This window comes from Anopheles funestus, chromosome 3RL (genome assembly GCF_943734845.2).
Source record: "Anopheles funestus chromosome 3RL, idAnoFuneDA-416_04, whole genome shotgun sequence".
In the NCBI taxonomy this organism is placed as follows: domain Eukaryota; kingdom Metazoa; phylum Arthropoda; class Insecta; order Diptera; family Culicidae; genus Anopheles; species Anopheles funestus.
The window spans coordinates 41855056-41881064 of NC_064599.1; the positions used below are offsets into that span (position 1 = coordinate 41855056).

Here is a 26009-nt window from a genome sequence, read left to right on the forward strand (position 1 = left end):
CGGTAAAGCCAACGAACATTTCCGCTTGAAAGCTAGGTATGCTGCCTCCCACAGCAGGCTACATAAGCAGGCTTTAACCTTCCGACTTCCTTTTTTTTCTTTTATTTGTTGTTTTACTCTCCATTCTTTCTCCTTCTGCTACGGATCGCTTCTAGGCGTAAGAAATATTGACGTAAAACCAAGATTGGATCGATTCGGATTGGTGCACATTATTCGGTTTTATTTTAGCTTTTCGATTTCACTTCCCTTCCAACATTTTCTAGTGTTTTACGTACGATTGGCTCCGTATGAAGCATCATCAAGTGCCAGCATCGTCGCTTAAAAATAAAACAAAAGAAATGGAAAGACGGATAGGAAATAAAAACCGACCGCCCCTTCAATAATGTTGCACCACAAAACCTCAAACCAATAGATACATGAATGAACATGGAACGTGCGGATGGTAAGGGTGCTGCTTTTTAAGTGTTTTGGTGTGTAAAAATGGGCAAATTTGAGTTTTAACCTTCGTGCGAAACAATTACAACCGGGTTGGTTTGCGGTTTAATTTGTTTTTTTTTTTTTATGCAAAAGTGGGTTCCGAGTTGTGCTGAAGCCGAAACATGGCATTAAGGTTCTGATTTTCCACACAATTAGTATTTCTCAAGAAGAATGATTAACATAGCTGGACCTTTGTATTTGGATAACATAATAAATGTTACAAATAAATACGAAAATGAAGTACATAGAATTATTTAAAAATATTGTTAAAACTCACCCAGAATAAAAAAAATGTCATTTTTCATTGGCTTTTACCGACAAATATGATATTATTCCGTTTTGCGATCCTGGTGCGATCTATTTCAATATTGGCATAATTTACCAGCACAAAACGATGTCATAAATATTGAAACAAAAATTGAGTTAATCATTCTACCTATCATTCCATCATTCACATCGCACACTCTGCCCTGTAATATGCTCTTAACAGCATTAGTGCGTTAAATTTCACTTCGAACAAGTGTGTCATCCGGGTGGTGCTGCTGAGAAAGGCGCGTAGGGAAATCATTTCTGAATTATGCATAATTCAGTAGACCACCCCAATTCCTCCTCGCCAATGCGGAGGCCGATCCTAAAAGGCACACAATACATTCTGCAACCGGCAGGCGCAAGCGAAGTGAAGTCGCCTCAGCACTGCATCCAATTATGCAAATAACACTCACCGGAGACATTATGCTGAAAGGGATCAACCCAACCTTATCGTCACTTTCAGCTTCTCACGGGAAACCATCAAACACTCAATATTTTCTTCACGCTCACACACCAAAACACCAGCATTCCTTTCCGGTTTGTTTCGTCTTCAGCGGAAGCTGCTTAATGTTTTGGCCTACTGCACCGCGGCACTGTTAATGTCAGTGGTGATACTAGCAGCAAACAAGTCAACCTTAACGTGGACGAATCGAACCCTACATGTGATGGCATCTTTTTCTTGGTCAGCGACGTTTCAAGGGACAACTAACATGGGTAGATAGCCGTACAAAACCAGTGTAGACGAAACGATCGGCCCTAGATGATTAATCATGGCCACAGAAACCGAACCACTGTCACCGGAAATGGGGACAGCTATTGCAAACACTGTCCACAAAAGCTTCCCCATGAACTGTGTGTCGGGTGGCTTTGGGTGTCAAAAAACGACCACACGCCTTCACAACCACCATCAGAAGGCAACAAACAGAAAGGGAAATTAGCTATACATCAGGAGGGTTTATGATTTCCCACCCATTCCGATAGCTACCAGAAGCTACTCAGTATGGGTCGTACCCGTACAACCTCACGGATTTTTTGTGCGTTTTTTTCTTTTGATTACAGTTTCATTCTGCTGCTCTATTCAACAGAACGCAAAAAATCCATCACACCTTTTCGGCTATCAGGTGCAGATAATATATAGGAAAGCATGAGGGGAAAATTAAATAAAAAATGATAAGCGAAAAGGGAACCCATTGCTTCTTTCTTTGCGGATAATCTTCACGGCGTTGATTGTCCTTGAAAGTTTAGCCAACAGCAGCCAAGCAAGTTTGTTGTGCTTGACAAAACTGAGAATGACGAGTACAAAAAAATCACAACAGAACCTAGAAAAACCCAAAAAAGCAACAGCAAAAAAGACACCTTCTATCTTCACAGCGCCCAGTGAAAGAAGGACACTTTTCTCACATGTTTCAACTTCCACGAACAGGACAAAATGGATATCTGTCAGAAACAGTTTTCTTTCGCAAAAGAAACAATCCCAAAGTCACAACGAACAGCGAAAACACATACAATAAAATTTAAGATACACGGACAAAATCTACACGGACATTGATCCTCTTTTCCTTCGCCTAGCCTACATGTATTCGGGAATCAAGCTGCTGCGATCCTAATGAGGCAAAATTCGGTTTAGTGAAGGTCGCAACGTAGACGAGCTGCTTCGAAACATAACTCCCAACTCAACCGTTTGGTGTCTGAACGCTGCACAAATTATTCCACGTATTCAGTCGACCCTCACTCTTCGCTTCGTGCATTAATTCAAGGCGTTTCTCTCACACTTTTTTTTGCACTTATGCCAGAGAAATCCTAGAATCGCCATGCTGGCAAAACCGAAACTGTGCGAAAGAAAAAGAAAACCTTCTCCATCAACATACCATAGCCGGTAGGCACGTATCCCGGGCAGTGGCAAATAGGGTAGCGGCACAATGCCTAGGGCGAGGTGTCTGGGAAAGGAATTTTCCATGCTTGGTGAGTCTTTTTTTTTCTTCTCTATGTTACCTCTCGCAATACGAACCCCTAACTAGCTGGTATGTTGAATTTTCGCTTCCATTCCAATCGAACTTCTGGACTTTTGTGCTGCACTGGTCTGGAAAGCGCCGAGCCGATGTTTTCGGTGTGTCTAATTTCCAAATCCTATTAACTTCATTTTGTTTTGGTGTAACATTCACCTTCCATTCGCTCGTAAATTCTGCGTAGCAAGCTGGCACAACCTAAATGAATGTGAACGGTACCTGTTTCGTATTTTTCCCCCTCGACCAATGGACAATGTGTGCATTTCGTCGGTTCTAACAAAAGGGCTCTAGGAATCGGGTTATAGCCTCTAGTGTGATGTATTTCCTACCGTTGGTAGATGAAAACCGAGCAACAAAACAACACAGAAAAGCGAAATACACCTACACAATGACAAAACGATGAAGGATAAACAAGAACCAGGGGATGGGTGGACCTGTATCATTTGTACCTGTTTAGCAAAACCGGCGCTGGTATCGTTTCCGGTTCCGTTCATTTTGACAATGATGGACAATGATTGTTTTCTATTTGGTACTTTCTTTTATCTTCCCTTCTAATGGTTTACTTGAAAAATGCTAGAATTTTGTGCAGTGAAAAGGAAAAGGGTGTAAAAATAATGTTTCTACTAAATGTTAGAAAATTCAAAGGAAAATATTTTAATGAGAGTTCTACACTGCATGTTTAAACCATTAACGTCTTTTTGCTTATTACAACTTTATTATATACAGAAAATAATATAATAAAATAATATAAGTTAAGAAGCTTAAATTAAAATCAAATATTTTTTCTACTAAAAAATATATTTCACGTTTGTGAATCTCTACACTACCTAACAGTTCACAGTATCGTTCCTACGGTAACATTGCCTACCACTCTGAGGTTTCGTATTCAATTCAATAGCTCTCTATTGGAACGCTGGAGAAACATTTTCCCTACGCACAAATCCACCAACGAAAATCCAAACCCTTACCACAGGGGAGAAACTGATACGAATAGTAATGCGGTATCACAGTGTTTCGCTTCCACAACGTACCGGCTGGGATCCATCTGATTGTCTCCGTTTGCCATGGCTGTGTTGGTTGTTTCAATCAACATAAAATACAGAACGACCGATTTTTAAAGGATTTGTTAAGATACAAAAATGATTCGATTCGAAAAGAGATTTTATTTTAACATCGTTTGTATTCCGTTTGTAGAAGGCAAATGCTACACACGGCAAAACGTGTTTGATTCCTTATTTCCGACTCGTAAAAGAAATATTGGAAATTTTGTAAAAAGCAAACCGTATAAGCTGCAAATCACAAATTAAACATGGTGATATGATTAGTAAAGAAAATTGAGCCGTGGATCGTGTAATTGCATTTAAAAAAATGGTTTCGTGCTCAGAATAATACAAACCACCAGGCGTCTCCATAATACGATCATCAAATTTGTAGAACTACTCGCCTTATTGCTTGAAAAATACCAGGCGTCTCCATTATTTCATTTTTGAACATTGATGTTAGTTGTTCCTAATTTTCATTAGTTTAATGTTTTAAAAAAATCTATTTATAAAAGAAACCTTAGATCTCAATCGCAAAAAAAACAAACCGCAGAAAACACATTAATTTAACATACACGTGAGCATTGTATTCCAAAAAAGCTAAACATTTCTAACCCAACCGGCGTGAAAAAACCAATTCCAGGAAAAGATCCTTTAGTTAAGCACCAGGAAAAAAGATTAACAACTTTCTTCTCGTGAAAAACTTGCCTACCTTCGTGAATGATTCGTATCCCAGCCGCCTTTGCCGTATCACACGACATCAGTGTGCGTGCGTATATTTTTACTAGTACGTACGCCCACATCATCCGGTACCGACCGGTCTGATATCAAGCATAAAGATAAAACACGTGAAGAAGATCACGCCACCTACCAAACTTCTCGGTGGTTCCACTCTTGCATTCACTTCAAATACGTCAAATTTGAAACGATTACTCAACAAACAGCAGCATTTCATTCATCCGTAGGCCCTCACATAATCTGCCAAGCAGAGCAGTGACGGTGCTACCTACGATAGCGTGCCATGTTTTTCCGCGAGATTTTATTGTTACACACACAGCTATACAGTGCACAGAAAACACAAATTACGTGCTCCCAATTTTCGTGGTCCGCTTTCTGGCAACTGTAGGCATGTTTTTCGGGAGTACGTGAGGTGTAATGCGTTGGTGACGGTACTATCCAAACATGGATAATTAGTTTTTTCATTCATTTTTCATTTTCCGCATCCCACTCCGGTATCCCTTAAACCTCCATTTGGTGAAACGGTGAAACAACTCGAACCATCTCATACAGCTCACTAGTCGTCGCATCGGTTTCCGAGGAGACCTTTCCATGCCATAGTCTATACGCGTTCGCCCCTGGTGTTTCTGCAATGCTTCAACTTTCATCAAACACTCCCGCATCATGCAAAGCGCGTTTAAGTAATCGCTTCTGGCATCACTTTTCTACGTTTTTTTTTTCGTGAAAAAGTTTTCCTTCTCAACAACGGAGTGCTGATGAATACGCGAGAAATTTTTGTCATGTCGCTTAAGAATTTCAATTACGCCCGAAGCAGAGGCAGCAAGAAGAGTGCAAAAAGCGCCATGTTTGGAAAGTAGTGAAGAAGCATCCAAATACGATTGTAATATAACTTTACTTCAAACTAAACAACCAGTCCATTTTCATTAAAGAAAGGAATCACATCAACCGTCAATAGGACAACCTTGAACTCCAGCAATACTTCGAGACTGACGAAACACCTACCATTTACATCAAAAAGCATAGCAATAATACTATTCTACTGGACCTTTAATTTATGCCATCTTACTTTTCCTTCAGCTTTTAATTTCCTACAACCAATCCATTTTGTGTCACTTTTTTCTAGAAACTTACGCAAAATGGCAGCCCACTCCTAACGCGTAGCGTGTAGGGCGCTAGAAGGCAATCTTCCATCGGAACCATTAGTGACCCGAAGTGAAAGATATCCTAGCTGAAGCACTTCGTCAGTGCTTGGATAAAGCGCACGTTTTGCAAAAGATAATTACGAAGAATAATTGATTTACTTCGTCATCGCATAATTTATGCATGAGGATGAGGGATTAAATTAATTAGACGCAACGCCTAACTACGAGGTCATCAAGAGGATGAAACTCGGCGGCTGCTGAAGCTGCTATGAAGCTGTACGTACGTATGCGTGAATGTGTGTGTGTTTGTTTGTTTGAGGAAGTGTGCGTAAACATGCATGTGCGAACGTTAAAGAAAATATCAATTCTACTTCAAAGATCACAGCCGCAGGGAGCGAACAGCAGCTAACGCTAAACGCCAATAAACCGCAACATATTGCTTGCCTCTTCAATACGCACACAACAACAACTGCTGGAGTTTGGCTTTGGGTGCAGGTGAAAGCTTCCTCCAACAGTTCGCACTCAACAGTACCATCAACCAGCTGACCCGGTTCCGGTGGTAGCACCAATTATCTTTCGTGGTGAGAGCGCAGTGCGCAGCTTTCGGGTAACTTCACTGGTGTTGCGAGAAGCTGTGCAAAACCACAGCAACCCATCGTATCTGTGAGGGAAACATTGTTGGCAGTGGGGACACGGTCACAATCACTATCGGAAGTTTCGGTACCCGATTGAGCTCAGAAACCGAACCAGCAATCACCCGGGTACGCACCGGGTTGGTGCGGTGAAACATGTGTAAATTTCAATAATGAATACTGTCACGTACCGAAACAGGATGCTCATACTTCAAGCAGGCGGATGATACCAAAGGGGGAACAATGAAGTGAATCGACACTGGGTGGTGCACGGTGTTAGCAGGTACGGCTTTCCCTATCACGACAAGAAGTGTAAAAGGCAGCGTTTCGTAAGAGGCAACGATTGTTTGCTTCGTTGAGAGAGTTGAGCAAGTGAATTGCTTGTGTTCCAGTAGTGGTAGTGAAGATACTCAATAGCAAGAAACAATTACTGCGCCTCTTGTCACCAATTACATATTACATCTACACCGTGTACGGGAAGAAAGGTTGTCGTCATTGCATCGTACTATGTCGTAGCGTTTCGGGTATAGATATAGACTTCAGAAATTTTCAACAGCCCCATGCTTCATTATCTCCATTAATTCCATCAAACGAATTAAGCATGGTCTCACAAGTATTCATATAATTTCTTAAACTCATACTTCGTAAATAAATTTTCGTTATTCAAATGCAATGTTTAAACCACAAATAAACGATCGTTTCAAACTGCAAATAAGGTAGGGATGCAGTAAAATCGTTACAAAAAATTAGCAGACACAAATATTACCAACCTTCTACTTCTTGGCTTAACGACCTCTAAGGCCACACCGGCCATTTCTGGCTTACGAGACTTGTTTTATAGTCACTCCTTGCTACGGAGGAACCGGATGGGATTCGATACCCAGTCTTGGCGTGTGGAACTGTTGCCGTATATCACATACACCACCGAGCTGCCCATAATTCATAAATGTTGATTCAAAAACATTAATTTAAAACGGCAATTCTTTATAGTAGCATGGAAATGAAATATTGCTAACTAAACTGGAAACTTTTCCAATCGTGATAAGCACAAAATAATTATATAAAAAGTCAATTGCTTTTTCTTGTTGCAGTCAATCCCTTTTACAGCTGGCATTGCCACTTTTCGAATGTACAAAAACACACTCGAAAGCTCATGCCATAATTCCAATCCACAATCCAATTTTGTAGCAAATTATCCAATTTAGGATTAATTTTCACTCCCTTTAATATATGAAGCATTTTTCCACGGGCGCGTTGATTGCCAATAACGCCTCGGAAAAAAGGTGTTTGTGTGTGGCGTTTTACCCGACCTACCATGCTTTTTTGTTAGCGCCCCCTTTTTCCGAGAAGGAGGAAAATGGAAAATTTCCCAGCAATGGGTATGGTTTAACTTTTATAATTCCTATACTTTCCTCAGCCGAACCATTCGTCATTCCTTAATGGGTGGAAAATAACGTTTCCCTGTAGCCGTGGTTGGTTATTGTATACACATTGTTTGAGTTTTTACTTCTTTTTGTTCCATTTGCGGATGATGAAGCTAATAAAAACTTGCTCACCCAGAACCTTACCACACAAAAACACACAAAACAAGTTGGGTTTTTGTTCAAACCATGCAACACATAGTAAGCTATAACGACAAAAATCTTTATAGTTAGTGTAAAAAATTGAAGAAATGTAATAAATATAATGTTTGTTTTTCATTCCAAATTATGAAATTATGAAATAAACAATTGTCTATCGAAGTAAAAATCGACTTCCAATCAAATGCCTCAAAAGCGAAAATTTTGGTGTCATGTTTAAGGTAAAAAAAATAAAAATCCTGACAACCAGTAATAGAACAAAACATCGTTTCAGTTTGCTCAAAGCTGAAATTACATTCAATAACATGTTAAGTAAAAACACGTTTCGATCTGCGCACACAACACATTTATTTCACCTACACACAACGTTTAGATGTGGCAATGCGGAAAAAAGCTTAGATTACCCGATAAGCATCATATTACTGAGCATTTTTTCGCTCTTTGTTTGGCATTCTGTGGCCGTAATATGACCTTTACTGGTTTACTGTGTGTCATTTTTATTTCGCTTCGTACTCTGCCAATAAACAACGCAAACTGTTCTCGTAAATAGTACAATTAAGACTCTCAGTAAGAGTACATGTCAGCACTCTTTGTCGACATTTGAACAGCATAGTGTCTAGTGTCTTGCAAAGATATGACATTTGTTCGTTACTGAGGTGAAATTTGAGTAACAGTGGCGAATACTTATCCTCTATGAAGAACTAATATCCCACTTTACTTTCATACGTACACGAAAACATACAAATGTTTCAATGGATTAAAGTATATATTCCCAATGCAACATTAGTCTTGGATTTTTAATGCCTCAAATGGGATAACGAAAAATAAAATGTTTTAACTTTTAAAGTGAAAACTAGGATTATAACTAGGAGAATAGGATTGTCACACAAATAATCAAACTGTTTTACAATTGCTGGAATGGTTTTCCATATTTCTATTAAACCTTATTACCACAAAACTTTTACTCCCTCTAAAGATCAACATCCATTTACTAGAATGTCCAAGATCCATGTACAGGATTGGTACAATCTATTTTCATAAAATAAGTTTATTGCCCCAAATTGGAAATCACACCAATAATAATACAAAAACTACCAGTAAAACTCTTGGCCATACACAAAAATAACTTCAACACACGGAACCGGTCGCGCAAAATGCGCGTACACGATGGCATTAATTATTCAACACGGCCTTTCTTTTATTCAACTTTTCGTCGGTTTTTGATTGCGCTGTTGAATTTTCTCACTTCTCCCAACACGGATTTTTTTTCCGGAAAATCAATTTATTTTCCTTGCTTTGAGGTTCATTTTTATTCATCATTTTCTTTTGTGGTTTGTTGGAAGATATTTTTTGTTTCCCTTTTCAAATTTTTATTCGTCATTAATTTCTTTGCGTTCAATTAGCTGTATTAATTGGAACCACAGGAATTAATCACACTACTTACAATATACCTCCAGGGTTTATTGATTCACTCACTTGCCCAAGTGAGGTTTGCCAACATTTTAAAATAAAGCTAACAACTACACAATGATATTGTGCTTTAATGATTTACTTCCATAATCCGTATAAAATAACAAGATACCATATAAAGTATTTGGAAATGGAATAAAATATCCTCATGTGAACGTCATAATTGAATTAAATGACTTGTACTTTTGTAGAAAGAAATTCAAGCGCCACGTGCACCATCACACACCCAAAGGTATTTTATCGTCTGTCTCCACTCCCTCTCACTACCGCCATCTTTCGTATTCGTACTTGATTGAAATAGGCTCAAGGTAATCAAATTTACGGCATAAAGTTTTCTGACGGCCAATCGTGCCACTTCATTCGGTGCGGGTACAGCCGAAACGGATACAGGTGAGTCGGTTCGTTGGCCATAGGCCAGCACGATGATGCTGAAAATAAAATAAATACAGATTTGTCCAAATCCATGCCGCAACATTCCATTCGAAAACAATAGCCACTGCCCTTGCAAACAACCGTGTGCCTATCAAAATGAAATTAAAATCATCGCCCGTACGGACAAAACGGGCAAACACTCACTGGCGTATTCTCATAAATATTGGCCCTCGATTAATATTCAATATACTTCTTGGCACCGAGTCAGCACCCAACAGCTGCCAGACCGGGAAGACATACAATTCCCAACATCTTGCCAACCACTGCAAACGCACACCGAAGGGCCCTGGCATGACACTGAAGAAACCTTCTGCCAAACCTCCGAAGTGAGCGAAACGATTTTCTTCAAGCGAAATGATTGCAGAAAGCTAGGAGAAGTGCAACTCGTTCCGCTGTGGCATTTGGTATGACCGGATCGCTTTTACCTCTCGTGCCAATGGGGATCGTCGTGACTTCATTGCAAAGAGTGCCGTGTTGGATGTTGTAGCATGCCTTAGAGATGCTATTGCTCGTGTCGACATGGGATTTCAATATGTCTGATGCGGAGCCCAGCTGAGAACGAAGCGTACATTATGGTCTCTATAAAGGATGGAGAACGATATCGAACTAGCCATACAGTGGCACACTTTTCTTAACATTATTTATGGGGTCGAGGATTAAGGTGCACACAGTATGATTAAAATATTGAACCAAATTTTTATTGCTTTCTTGAAAAGAATGCATTGAAACACAAGGAAGTACAACAACCACTAGCATTAATTTCATTTTTATTCGCTCACAAACGAATTAATTTAAAGAAACTATTTTAATAAACACGAAATTCATTCATTATCATACCTTATTCCTGCATTCAATTGATTTGTGTTGCCATAATGTAAAATTTAAAAAAATGTGCCTTTGCCTGAGATATATGAGCTTAAATTTGTTTTTACAGAAAGATGATACAATCAGGATTTAGAATGATTGAGGTATAAAATTTGTAATAAATCTATATAATGCATTGTCTCTTTCAATAATGAGGTCAATGATAGTTTTTGACGTTCGGCGGCTTTTTTGGTGTTAGTTTTTCATACAAAAAGGCAATCATCTGCTCACAAATATCAAAACAAGCGTTCTTCTAGATAAAATTAGTCCATGTTTCTTAAAATTTTGAAATTTAAATAAATTTTAATTTAGGTTTGTATAGTCCTTTGCTTCGAAAGTAATAAATTCCGAATCAATAAAAAAATAAACAAATTTTGTTTGTTTCCATTGTGAAATAAGTTTAAGCATGACTTCAATATGATCATTTTACATAAGAGCAGATCAAAAGATTTAAATCGAACCAAACAAATGATACAACCTCCCGGTCTCAATTAATCGATTGATATTTGATCGTTTCTTTGAAAGATACCACGTTAAGATTTAGGCTTTCTAACTTAAACTCATTGGGCGACTCTACGGATGATAAAATTGTTGGTTTTCACACTAACGGTTATTGCAAAATCGCAGTCACATTATTCCCTTTACGCATATCATAAATAAAGTTATATCATATCATAAAGTTAAGAAAAATAAGAAACGAAGACAGGACCTTTTAATATGATATACGTTATAGCAAACATCGTTTCATAAAGCTAATACCCAATTCTTCATGTCACAATAATAGCTACATCGTATTGCCAGATATATCTCTCTTTACAGGAAATATACACATTTTTCACTCAAAAAGTCAAAACTTCAACGGCAATTTTATTAATAAATCTGTCAACATATGCAAACAGGCACAGAATCAAAGCAAACACGAATTCGCTTACCTTGAAACGCTGCTTCTACCGAAATGTCCGCCTCCGTACACTTGGCAGCGCACACGATGACGATCAATAAAAATCCAAACAGCCACATCGTTAACTGGATTGGATTTTCTCTTCAAAAGCACTGCTATAATCTGCTACCAACGTGCACGCACATTAATTATTAAAAGCTTTTCTATTCCCAGATCTCACTTTTGCTCACTTTTCTATAAAAACGAATAAAAACACAAACATGCACACACACCACTTCAAGCACCGGAACACACACACACACACAGTAAGTGGAAAATGCGGTACTCCGCGATGGCTTTTCGCTCCAAACTAGCACTTCTATACGACTCTTCACACTTTAGCACTATTAATTTTCACTTTTGATTAATTTGCGCTTTTAAGTTATTTGTTGGCAAATTAAAACTTATTCACAGTTACAACAACATTTCAATCCTTCACACTGAATATTACACCACTTGGTAAAACAATTTTTTTCACTTGGTTTCAAGAAGACGATAACATTTTTTTCGTTACGTTTTTACAATATCTGCCGTAGACCGATACACAAAAAAAGAAAGAAAATACACCTTTAAAGACAATGGTTCTTAAAAATGCCCTAACTCTTAAAAGAATATCTAGATTAGCAACAGATAATTAATGAAAACCAGCTTAGAAGGTTTATTAGCGTAATCCCGTCCTATCTAAGCTCTCGCTGCACTGTTCGGGTGGATGTTTACGGTTGGCGTTATTGTGATGGCTTGTTATTGCCTATTTGTCGTGAAGGATTATTCGAGTCGAGCATCGCGCCATTACTTGACAGTGTGTGAGAAGCTACCACCATAAGCACCGTTTTCCTTCCACTTATCCATTGTAGTAAAACGCAGGCGGAAAATTAAGGCGCCATTTTTTTGTAAAGCTATAGAAAAGAGTGAACCGATGCAAATAAATGATAAAATAAAAACGTAAAAGATTTTTCACCCCTCGGTGGTTTCTGTCGCGACAGGGCAGATGAGAAAAAAAATACAACAGCCAAGCGGAAGTAAAGCACAAAACAAGGAACACTGTATTCGAACGTTTCTTGTTTTGTTTCTTGCCTTGTTCATTCCTTGTGCTGCTCTCAACTTCTTACACAGTTTCTCGCTTCTTGTGTACCCGTGGTCGTTGTGTACCGTTTCGTTCTGCTGTTTCATAAGTACACTTTTAGTATTGTTTCCATCTACATTCTTCTGTCAGACCGGTTTCCACTCATTTTCCGACACGCTTATGCGCGTGGGGTCGTGCTGATCTTTTGTTTTGCTTTCCACTTCAGACCGTTTTGTTTTTTTCTTTCTTTTCTTTAATTTTATTTTCCTTTCCCGCGTTGTCTACCCTCATCAGCATGCTGCCACTATCCGCTATTAGCAGTAATCGAGATTTTTTCGAGTAGATGTACTGCTGTTGTCGTATTTATTTTGCTCGGCGAGCCTTCACGAACACCCGCCCATTGTTTCGCCTGCCCCAATCTTCCCCCATTCTGTTTGCCAGCAACACGGCTCGAAAGGATGTGGCCTGGGACGATTCTGGCTGAGGCTTGGCAAGTCTTTCGTCTCCTTCGATGTTCCTGTTGGGAGAGGGAAGAAAATAAACACAAATCGTGAGAAAGCGAAAAAAACACAATGAGTCATCGACGGCTTCGTAGTCACAGAGGGAAGGAAGGAGAACAAAAAAAAACATAACATCCAAAAGGAGAAAAGCTCCAGGAAGGAAATATGCACCGAAGAACCACACAGCGCACAATGAGCACATTAAATTAATGATGGACTGTGTTGTTTGCGATTGCACGAACCGAAAGCGGTTGCGCCATTTTATGGGTGCCTCCCGTTTGCAGCCACCAGTTTTTTTTGGTTTTTTGTTGTTGTTGTAAGCTGCACGCAAAGGTTCAGCAGGAAATCGGCAAGATGGTATTCAATTTTTACGGCCTGTTTGCTTACGGGTGCAGAAAATTTACCAGCATTCTAAAGCGGCACAACCATTTTATTCCAAGCCCCGGTTTACGACCGTTGTCGGGACTGCCCAGGCCAGCACAAAGGATAGAATTACAATAGCAACAACAGGGAAAAAAGATTTTCATGCTACCCGTTCGTTTCTCCCCTTTCGTGCAACGGTGGGAAATGTTGAGTATCAAATTTCGGGCAAGTAACGATTCGAGCCTGACTGTGTACTAAAAATGTCTTACTGTGCTGCGTAGGATAGATCTTGAAGACTATTTTTTTTTAATTATGCCTTTTGGCCACTTTAAAGTTAAAAAGTATCCCATTTCGATTTATGTTTGCTTTAAACCATATTTTTAAACGTATTTAGTGACGAACAATAATGTTTAATTTTATATAAAGTTAAGGTTAATGATTTATTGTACCTAATAAAGAATTCTAAAATGCACAAGATGAACTTGATTTAATCATAAAATTTTTTTCCAACTTTCTTTCTGCTTTCATAAAGGCTAAAATCACATCGAAAGTACTCAAATATGCTTTACTTTTCCTGAGCTCTTAAATTCACCGCACAATGGAAAATAAACACTCTGTGGACCATGTCTTGCTCTGCAGGAAATCGAAAGAAAACAATGCTCCTATCCACCCAAGGCAACAACGCACCATCGTGCCGTGATGAGTAGCACAAATTCTTTCCAATCCCGGCGCTCGAGGACAATATTTTGTTTATCACTTTGTTGTGTGGTATGTTTTCTTCACAACACGTGTCTATATTCTGGCCCAAAAAGATCGGCTCTTCAGAATAGTGAGTGGAATTAGAGGAAATGTATTTTTTCTCTCTTCTTCTTCTTCTTCTCCTTTTGCATGATCATTGTGCCATAGCTCAAAACGGACCTCGTATCATCTGCGACCACAGACAGAAGGCAAATAGTTAGAAATCCTAAACCTGTTTTCCAAACGCTCTTCGCCAAAGGTAACAGGTGTACGACATTGCACACGCAAAAACGCCCGCAGCTAGCTACAGATGCTTTTCTCCATCGCAGCGCAGACAGGATAGAATGTTTCTTCCACCCGTTTCCAAGCATTCCCGAACAAGGCCAACCTTGCCCTATTCACCGCAATCATCGGAATGGTTGTGCGTTTCCTTTGAAAGTTATACGCAGAAACTGGGCGCCAAATATAAGACTCGATCTTTGACGCTTTCGCGTTTCTGTACACATCACTTGAGGGTATATATGAGTGGATATGAGTGTGCGTCAGTCTACACCGACTGCCTCAAATGCATGACAAAAGCAGTTGAAGCAACGTGTCCCTTACACCCGGCATCGCTTTTCCCAGAACACCCAATGCAAAGCCGACATGCAAATACGCTCCGATACAAGCACTATCGCTTGCAGGCTTTTCCAGCGAGGTAAGTTCGATGTCCTGCACGTCATGCGAGTGCTGCATGGGATGTGAATTCCAAGCACGGGATAACACGGGATGAGAGATAAATACGATTCCGCTCCTCTAGCGTCGTTCTAGCGCTTAGGCCAGAGTTCATATTGCTCCAATTATCTGCAGACAACAGACGGAATAAAGCATGTGATACTAACTGCAACTTTTGCTGACGGCCCACACTCGTAACAGTGCACTGCCGTGCTAGCGTCAGCAAACACATACACAACCAAAAATAAAAACCAGGAACGAAGCTTCTGACAGACATCCGGAAAAGCGAACAGCGTCCGGATGCGAAAAATACCGCCGGAGGCTCACATCAAGAGGGTGCATGTTGACGTCTCTTGTTTTGTACTCGAGAGGCATAATTCCTCTTGACAATGTAGACATAGCTCCATTTGGTGGATAGCTGCGGAAACTGCCCTTCGTTGGATGAATAGAAATCAGTAAACGAATCGCTGTCTGGTGGAATTGAATCAGGGGCATAGAGCAAAAAGTTACGTACTAACAAGAAGGCTATTTTTAAACGGGGGGAAACCATTTTGTAAAGGTTGCGTAAAATGAACTTTGGTAGAAATTTTATTCAGAACATGTAAATAAAACAAAGAGAAACAAAAGTCGTACTACATTCATCTGAAGCAATAGATTATTTAACCATAAATCTTCGCTCCAGTAATCTCACCATAAAACTACAAGTAAAACCAAAATATTGTTTTTATTTGCACACGATGGAGCAGCCTGGTACTTTATGAAGGTAGGCAACAAAATCGAACAACGCTTTGTGCAAAGGCAGCCAAAAAAAAAACACTTCGGAAAAAGGGCAAACTACTCACGGGAGTCACAAGAGACCACTAGATGAACTGATTATCCTTCCAATGAGCCACCACGTCATCTACATCACTTAATTCCCTATCAACGCAATCGTCGCGGCCAATGGAACGCACATGCACACAAACAATCTTTTCGCATGTTAGATGACAAATAAGCTTCTATCGCTCGGTACTGTGAAAAGCTCTTCCAAACCTTCCAAGTGAACTGTGGCAGCTGGTAGAATAAGGCTACTCACTTACCGCCACTAAGCTACATGCACACTTCACATCGGAACGAACAAAATGTCTCCCTTAATCCTACTTAACGGCCCGTCGTCGTTTGGTTTCTTGACTTAACCGCGTCCTATATGACCGGCCAATGTGTAACGAAAGTCCATCCAGCACAGCAGCAGAGTGAAACTCAGTCACGATAAGCCATCCCATTGAGGGAGGAAACAATCGGCGAAAAGAATTTCGCTCACTCGTTGAAGAAAAGGATTTCGTATTATTTCCTACCATAAATCGCACGCACATGAACTTGTGCGATGGTCTTCTCGGTGTAAGGTCCGTATGCCGCTGGCTAACCATTCCAGCCCATCCTCCATCGGGGCTTTAAGACCAACGTTAAAGAGGGACAATTTTACATCACCACATGCCATTTCACTTCATTCGGCACAATATATTGTGCCATTTGCTGTAAAGAGGCTTCCTTTTATTTGCTGTTTTTATTAGCCAAACCTATCGTTTTGTTTAAATCTACAAGGATTATTATGGCCAACGATGAAGAAGTAAAATAAACTGCATTGCACCGTGTGCCATTTTTCAATGACACATGTAAGTAGCCTTTATGTGAACTGCAAGCTCATACGAAATAAACCATGCTTTAGTTTGGTACATAAAACTGAAGCTACTAGAAGTATACTGTAGATTTTTACATGATGCGATGATGCTGCTCATGCTTTTTTATATATGTTTATATTATTATATTATATATATATATATATATATATATATATATATATATATATATATATTATAAAACTTTCAGCAATGAATCGCAGGTTTGAGAAAATGGTCGTTTAAGTTTCCCCATCGCTAGTTGATTTTTGCATGACTATTTATTACAAACGAATACTCATACATATCAAGTTTGATTCTGCAACAAACAACAATGGAAACGTTTTTGGATACAGTTACTGGTTTAATATCATCCCATAATAAACCACATTATATTTATTTTTTTTCAACCATAATCACACTGTGATTGAGCCATCGGTTTACGGCTCCTGGTAAGGTGTTTGCGCTTTAAATCAAAAACTCATTTTATAGAACATGTTATTTGTGGCACCATCCCTTGAGTACACACTGCCACCTCCACAGCGGTATCACCACGCAGAGGGTGGTAAACACACCTTTCGATCGATCGAGGATATAATGCAATATGATCATACCGGTGCCAGGCCACTGGCACAATCTCGCACGCAACACACAAATCATATTACCCGAACGGAGCGGGCCGAAGGGCAAAATTAACACATCAATCAACAATCTCCACCCATCTAGGTGGACCAGAATCGAGCACCGGAACTACCGAAATTTCACACAAATTTGTATCCCGTTTCCATCCCCATTCTCGGCACCCTTCTCGGACGGATCATCCAGGTCCGCATCACCCATCCAGGTTGACCGTTATAGCCTGCCCGCGTCCACACAACTTGGCGCGATACATAATTTGGCGTTCAAGATGGTAAAACTTTCCAACAGTCAGTTCGCAACACATTCGCACGTGCACGGCAGCTGACGCCCTGTCTGCCTGTCGAGGTGTGCTGCTGAACTTTTGCGCCCAGCGAAGCGTTACGCGGAAACGCAAAATTTCCCCCTTGGGGAAAACAAGGCAAGGGCCGAGCAATGTAGGCATGTAGGTTTGCTGGATAACAAGCAGGCAGGCTACATTGCTGGCTGGCCACCCTCCCGAAAGAATCATTAGCGTCACGGTGGGGTAATATGTAAAGGAAAACGGCAACGAGGAGAACCAAACATTTGGCAGCTCGTTGCACGCGACCAATGCAAATCTGTGTGCGAAGGTGAGTGTGTTTGTTTGTATATGGTTCTGTTTTAGGCTGGGTGGTGTATAATAAAGGAACACAACCATATAAAAGAGGAGCGATTTTTTTCCTTTGACAACAGAACCAACAAACACAGGTATTTTGTTTGCCGCCTGGGAAAACAAAATATCATCACGGATGGAGTGAGCAAGTTTGGAAAAGAAAACAGTTTACCAACGTTGGCGAGAAAATTGAGGACTATGCCATTTACCACCGATCACCTCAATGGTATCAACTCGCAGAATAGTCAGCGTCGGAAGCAAAATACCCAAAATCACAGCTGGCTAACTAGCTAGGGTGGCCAACCTACAACAGGGTGTGAGAAAGGTGTTTCACCTGCCGTGAGGTGAAAACCTGTTAAGCTGTGTCGTTTGTCTCGAACCGACAAATTTATTTCCAATTAACAGCCAACATTGTGTGGACTTTTCTGGCCGTCTGCTTACATGGTACCATCAACGGTACCTGGGGAAACGTTGGGAAACGTAGTTCTTAAGCAGTATTAATGTTTCTTGCAATCAGCATCGTAAAACAACCCAAATCCGAATCGCACCTTCCAGTGTTTCCTCTCATCGACAGAAAATTCGCCCAGGGACATGAGTAACGGCCCCCTCCACCCAAAACTGTAGACTGACCGTAGGCTGACCAAACCAAACAACATCCCCCATCCCCACCAGCGAATCGTAAAAGTTTCCATCGTCCCGTGCCGTAGCAAGTCTCTCGCAACGGATGCTGCTTGCGATAGATGGGGCGACCCGTTAGTAATGGGGAACGTGGTAAACTTTTTTAATCGCATTATAACTTTCCATTATCGTTTGAATACATTACAAATGCCGATGGAAAATGGCACGGCACCCCCGGGGGGTCTCGAAGACAGACAGCACAGCATGGCGATTGTGGCTACCGGTCCTGGGCCCTTACTGTTCGTGTTTGCTTCATGGGTCGCTTTAAGCCATCGGTAAACCGCCGAAATCAGAACGAATGTGTTGAATGTGTCCTGGGGTAGGGGGTCAGCATTAGGGTGAACGGACAGCCGACTACAACGAACGCAACAACACGTTCAATTGTCCTGACCAGCGTTCTTCCGTTCGTTTATGCTGCGATGTGTTGAAAAATGCTAACAAAGCTATATAAAGAGTACGCTACTACCGGAGAGTATGATTTTTTTTTTGTCCGACCCTCCCATGGAATCGTAAATATTTGACTTTAATTTGCATTTGCTCACCAAACGCGTTGGGGATGTTCAACTAAAGAAGTCTCGTAGTGTACTGCATACATAACCATCGGACAGGTTTGGTTGATAAACGTGAAACATTAAACTTTAACAAGTTTCACCTAATAATGCTTCCATGTCATCACTAAACATTGTCCAACAATGTCTTACTGTGTTCAACTTACTGCTTAATGAACACAAAACACCCATTCAATTTAAAAGTAAGGCGAAAATACAATCATGCTTTCTACTTGATCTAGTCCCTATTTAGAAACGCAAAGAAAAAAACCCAATAGTTTAATGAGCCGAAATGTTTCCTTCCTTTTTATGACAGAGCTTAATGTCCGGGCAACAGCAAACTGACTAAAATACCTCGTTGCTTTCCACCTCTATCCCATCCATTTTTGCTGTGAACTGAGACGTCCACAAGGAACTGGAACTAACCGAGACTGGTACTATCGAAACTATTTTAAAACAGCAGTAACATTAGAGAAAGTTTAGCAAATAAATTGCGCTGAGTTATCGATAAGAACCATACTGCGTAGCACATTTGGTGTTGATGGTGGCGTACGGAGAGTTACTGTAAAGATGGTGCCGGTGCGTCCGTCATACCAGGCTCTTTCTGCCCTTATTTCACCGCTCTGTAAGATGATACATTGAAAAACTATTCCATCCAATTTGTCCGAACGCATCTGCCGGTGCGCGTTAGCAGATAGTGGACGAATGTTTTTAATGGCCACTCGAGCGTGGAACTTTTCTCTACCATTGCTATTGCATCCAGCAAGGTTGTCCTGCCCTTGCTTAATGAATCTATCTTGCTACCCGAATCCTAAACAGAGAAAAGGAATTAAATTGGGTGTGTTTGTGGGCGTGCTTTGTGTGTGTGTCCATTATATGGTTTTCCTAAGTATAAATGACTTGTCACAGCAGATGACAAGAAAAGCCAAAATTGCTTGACTCAGAGTACGCATGATGTAGATTTTGTGTGCTGCATTTATTGTGAGAATTTCGTCTTATTTCTCTTTTAAATTTCATTTTACCATAAACAACTAATTCTTTTCGTATTAAAATACATAAACTCGCTATACTTGTAAGTAATAAATAATTTCATTACCAAAAAATCCCTTTAATTCACTTTAATTTTAGACCCAAACCATTGGGCATTAGCAAAAGATAACACTAATCAAACAACAAACCAGGACCAACAAGAAAACACAACTCAAACGAGTAAGTTAAGCCGGTAGAACTAGTCCAAACCTTCGAGGCGTGAAGATTACATTTCTCAACAAACACCTCTAGCCGATAGATATCCGAAATACCTGTCAAACTCATTCCGCCCCATGACTCCATATACTGCTGAAATGTTTTCCGACCTCGTCATCAACACACAGGCCTAAAAATAAACAAGGTCACTAATCGTCCTGCCCATTAGCTGCATTCCAACACCTTCCATTACAGACCAGCTCATGTACCGGGTAATAGTTCCCTTTCTACATCGTTCGATTGCCGGAATCGTCTCTTCCTTTCTGTCTCAGGTTAAGGTAGTTTATTTTTATTCCACTACGGCCCATACTCATCAACACCACTCCTAGATATATCCGGCAAGATGTTTCGAAAAATAATTCCCCCAAAAACAGAAAGCTCTAGTACTGGAGCTACAACTTGAGTAAAGCCAAAACTGGAAAACTTTTTCCCAACCAAAACCACATCACCGGTACCGAGGTCGTTTCCAGGGGGTTGGGAAATCATTCGAGATGGAGCTGGCAGTTTAGTCCAATCCGGAACCGGCAAACCTTTCTTTCCAATGGAGGATTAAGGCTCGGCCAAACTTCCCGATAAGATTAGTGTATTTATAATTTAGGACGTTTCGTTGTCGGTTCCGACATTGGCGTTCACTCACGGTCCTGCACGGTAAGCTAAGTAAACATGCAGCCCTGGGCCAGGTTAGTTTTAAGCCATGCCCTGGGACAGTTGTCCGTTCGGTTGTTATGCGACTCTTTGAGGTGTGCCTCTAATGCCAGCTTAGCACAACTTCCATCTTACGCTCCATGGTTTGTGGCAGTTTCTTATCCACTTCAAGCCACGAGTTCTTTCCAAGCCTGGTACTCTTTCTCGGCTAATGGAATAGTTCGTGCGAGCGAACTTGCCCCAAACGGAAGCTCAAATTATACCCCGCTCTTGCCGTTGCGGCGAATGCAAAACATCGTTGCTGCTCGGTCGACGTAGGTAACTCTATATAAGTTGCTAGACTGTATCATAAACCCATAACTTGATGAAACTCTGCACGAGCTGTTTATGTGTATGTCTTCATAATACTCAACCGAAGTGCAATTTTCAGCGAAAATACACACCAAACCGATAAAGAGTCACCGGTGCGAACGAGTCCATGCCGAGTTTTTGACTCACATTAAACCGGCAAAACTATGTAGCAGGAAAACTTCGGCCAGAGTATTTAAAACGGGTACTGTGCAAGCGAAACGAAATCACATTTTGTATGAAATTCGGGTAAAAGTATACATTGATAGCTTAAGTGAAGAACCAACAAACAAACAAAAAACAGCAACATCACTCTATGTATGATGTTTGCGCATTATGTTCAGGAGAGTAGTTTCAATTTGAAAGCAAAACATAAGCACATATTATTTACGCTTTGATGATTAATTCGACATTAATTTAATTTGATACAATAAGAAGTGAGTAATAAAAACATACTTTACGTATTTAATTAATTTCTTAATAATTACACGTGTTTCTACATCTATTTAAACCGATCCTAAATTGAAAATTAAACAAAAGAAAATAACCTCCAAGTATAAAAAATATTAACAATTAAGCTGATCTGGCGTCATAAATATTTGGAAGAAAATTTGTTTTTACATTCAAATGCTTTGTTTTTTTTCCTCATATAATCTTGTTAGATGTTTTTACTTTATTCCCTTTTTTTCATCGGATTTAGTTTAGAATGTTATTTAGTTACTTTAAAGAGATGTTTTTAAAACGCTCTTAAATTCTTCTATTTTCATGCACTGTTTTTCTTTTTGTGGCGTTTAATTAATTCTTGCTTATTTTTACTTTTTTGAACAGTACCAGGCTAGTCAGCTCTCCGTATACGTATTCGATAATGCCTCGAATAAACATTAGTAATTATACATTTTGTAGTTAAAACATTCTTAGTGTAACGATTTTAGAAATCTAAACCAAGTTGTAATACTGTCCCGTTTCAAAACAATAGTTATGAAAACACAATAAAAATAAATTAAGCCTTATCCTACACCCCTGAAAAGCGAACTTTTCTAGTTCATAAAAGTACACCATCTAAAATAGGATCACAGAATGGTAATTAAGAACGATAATTTATCATACAAAATAAACCGTATTAACGTCAGGCGGATAATAGGAATTTTTTACACCCCTAAAAATTATTACACTTTTTAAGCTTAAACCTAAATAAATCACATTTACATCGCGTTAGCAGCATTTGCAGAAATTGGCCCACCTTACCGGTGCAAATTCTCGCTAGTGACACACACAAATGGCAAAACATCTTCTCCTTCAAATTGTATTCCACGTTTTAATTTACACCGGCGGCTGGTTCCCTTGAGAGGGAACATTTTAATTGGAACTGTTAACTGCAGCTTCCCATTCGTCAAGTGTTCACCAAACCGGTGAACTGCTTATAGGGAATTAAACGAGGAAAGGAAAGTGTACAGCTGGACTGTAGCCACCGTACGGGTAAGGTTTTTTGATATACAGAAAAAAAGTTACACAAGAGAAAAAATTTCATTAAAAAGCAACTACAGAACTAATTACAAAAAGGTGCATACAATGAATGTACGCGTTTTTCGCTCTCACCTGCCTTATGATGACGCTAACAAGGATAATGTCGTCGTTTCAATAATAGGCTGCCTTTACCAGCCGGGTAGTTTTACAACAAATGCTGATGGCAATTTTCACGTAGGTTGCTTCCTTTCTTCGAGTAGCGGTAGTATCCTTATGTGTTTTGTTGAGTTGGTGAGATCGCGTACAATGCAAAACTGCGCGATGTCGGAGTACATCCGGTGCGTTACGGGGGCACAGCACAACACTTCCAATTACGGTGAGACTTCCACTTGGTGGAAACGGTTACAGTAATTACATCCGACGGTTGCCTAACTATCTCTCTGCCTTGTGCCTAGTGCTTCTTTAATTTGTCTCAAATGGCATTCGAAGTGGTGGCGCTTGCACGAGCTGGTGAACAGGGCCGGGATAATTTGTCCGAGCATCCCATCTCGCTTTGCCTGGGTAGTCCTTCCCTGGGTAGGCTCTACACACGCAAACGCCGAGTTTGCCACGCGTATAAAACTCGTCCATTATTGCTTTTTTCTAGCTCACCAGCTCACCTGGCTGCTGATGGGGCCGCTATTTCATTCCACATAGTAAACGTCCAGCAGTGCGGGGGAAAAAACACGATACCTGAGCAATGGCAATATCGTTTTATCGTATCCTTTTTTATGTCCCTTGCACCATTCCGGCTTGCGTTAGAGCGAAAGGAAGCAACAGAAAAAAAACATAAAAATACATCCCTTTTAGAACACAACATGAATCGAGCACGCAACGTAACAAAAGCCCACCAGGATCGTCGGCGTGACAACTATGGAGTCTTTCCGTGCCCTTTCATGTCCGGTGGTTGGGAAGCTAGCGCCGCTAACCGCCATTTTCAGCCATTTGTCCGTTTGGAGTGGATAGCACTAGCGGTAGCAGCAGCAGCAACTACTACAACAAAAAAGCGAACACAAATTTGTGTTAACACGCGATAGGTGCGATAGGAGAAACACTGTGGATATGCCAAACGCAGCAGGACACCTTTATCCGAAGCCCTACCTTTCAACACATCGTGTTGGCAGTATACTAAGGGACGTCATGCTGTGTTTTTTTTTCTTCTTAGGATATCATACCACACGCTTGTGTGTTTGTGTGTGGGCCGAAAGAATGCCAACAATCGAATAAAGTACGTCCGAAACTCCCTCGTTAATCACACCCCCGGACAAACTAACAACTATTATCAACTACCACTGAGAGCTGCTAACCGGCTTCGAAACCGTTCGTTCTCTCGCACAAGGAAAGAAATCATTCAGTGAAAGTATTTTATTTTATTGCTTGTGCGGCCTTTGTTTTTTTTTTTCTTCCAACCATTTCCGAGAGCACACATATGACACGTTGTTTGCCAAGATGTTATGCTCAGTTCACGCTCACACCTGCAAACTGTCAAGCTTGGTTAGCTGTGATGCACGCCGGAGTGTGTCGAAGATAATTTGAGCTTTCACTTCCGGTTCTAGCAGCATCATCCATGAACCGAATACATCGCAGTAGGCAACATTCCTTTCAAACCACTTCGTAATTATTCTCTACACCATAAGGTGATGGACGTGAGGCACGGTGACGGTGTAAATAATTAGCTAGCCTTAATTTTGTTTCATTTTCTGCTTTCCCTTCGGGCTTCCGGTTGCTTCACATTAAGAATTCCGTCACTCGGAAACGCTCACCACCATCACCAACCATCATCAACCACCAACACTTTACGCATCACCAACGCACACACGCTAACGCTTCTTACCTCGCGCATAGAATGACCGAACTTCCCGCACGCACCTTTTACACCGTCTCGGATCTCACCCAAACAAACAAAAAACGATTATCCTCACGATAAGCGGCTACCCTTCGGCCATGGTGACGTTAATGATACTGGCCACCCTTAGCCCTTAGTAATCGCGTTCCGCACATACGCACGCAACAATACTGCTACACGACCGGAGTAATGGAGCTATTCGCACTGGTAGAACGAAATGAGCCGTCCTGTTAACGCCACGAAAGATGAACTCCAACTGATGGAAAACGGAAAAAGATCCCATGTTCGCTCTTTACAGCCACGCGCACACACACACGCACGCATACACACAGATTGGAAAAGGCACGAAACGTGTTTTTTTACCATAACCAGACAGGACTCTTCAATTCACTCTCTTGCAAAACAGGTGAGCCTTATAGACTTTCTCGCGTTTGAAGGAAAATGAGAAAATCACCTGCTCAAGTAAATTTTCCGCTCTTACATTCTCTTTTGAGCAAGCAGAGAAACTATGCTCACCAACCGCTCCGGAGCGGATTGTTTATATTTTCCACCGACAAGGCGCTTACGGTGCCGTTCATGTAAGGACGCTAGCTTTTTCCCACCAAACCATTCAACGCGAAAACAATCTTAGTAGTGTTGGTATAGTAACAGAAGCGTGTGTGTGCACATGCGCCTGAAAGGTAGGCAATCACATTAACAACAACGTTTCATCGAGCTGCATTGATGAACAGCCCTAATACACTGCGCTCGCATGGTTCGTGGATACGGACCATCGGGAAACGAGGGTGGTGTTTTTGTTTTCCATGACGCGCACCGACGTTTTCCCAAACAACAAACGATCTCACTAACACTAGCATTTAAGCTAGTGTAATACAGTGCGTTGGTTGTTTGTTTCTGTGCACTGTCCGCAACGTGTATTTGTGCCATTGAAGTTCAGGCATTTCATTTTTATCTTCTCTTGGTCGTTACTTTTGCGGCAAGATTGGGGTCGTGAGGAGTGACAGGAAACACGGTTGGTTGTACGAGGAAAAAATGGTCTCAAATGGTAGCCATCGGAATGGTGTACTACGCACACACCAACGGACAGACGTGTAAATGGTAGTGGCAAAAGTAGTGGAAAGTGGCAGGCAAAAACTCGTCATTTCCTCATCACACCAATCTTTTTTCGATTTTTGCCACCTCTCCGTCATGTTACTATCAACTGTCTGCCATCGTTCTTCATTTCATTCTCGCACTCGCTTTCCCATTTTCCCGTCCGCACGC

The 26009-nt window shown here is 40.7% G+C and overlaps 1 protein-coding gene across 5 annotated transcripts in view; it reads right to left on the reverse strand.

Moving 5' to 3' along the window:
* Nucleotides 1-25195, reverse strand: part of LOC125771864 (uncharacterized) — a 124866-nt gene extending 99671 nt beyond the window's left edge. For 2 of the 5 annotated variants that reach the window (XM_049442972.1, XM_049442968.1), the window contains exons 1-2: nt 24735-24897; nt 11623-12157 (exon numbers count right to left, since the gene is read on the reverse strand). In XM_049442972.1, the coding sequence (XP_049298929.1) occupies nt 11623-11710 (88 nt within the window). In that variant the 5' untranslated portion in view covers nt 11711-12157; nt 24735-24897. The other 3 variants (XM_049442971.1, XM_049442969.1, XM_049442970.1) reach the window with 3 other exon arrangements.
* Nucleotides 25196-26009: the final 814 nt, after the last annotated feature.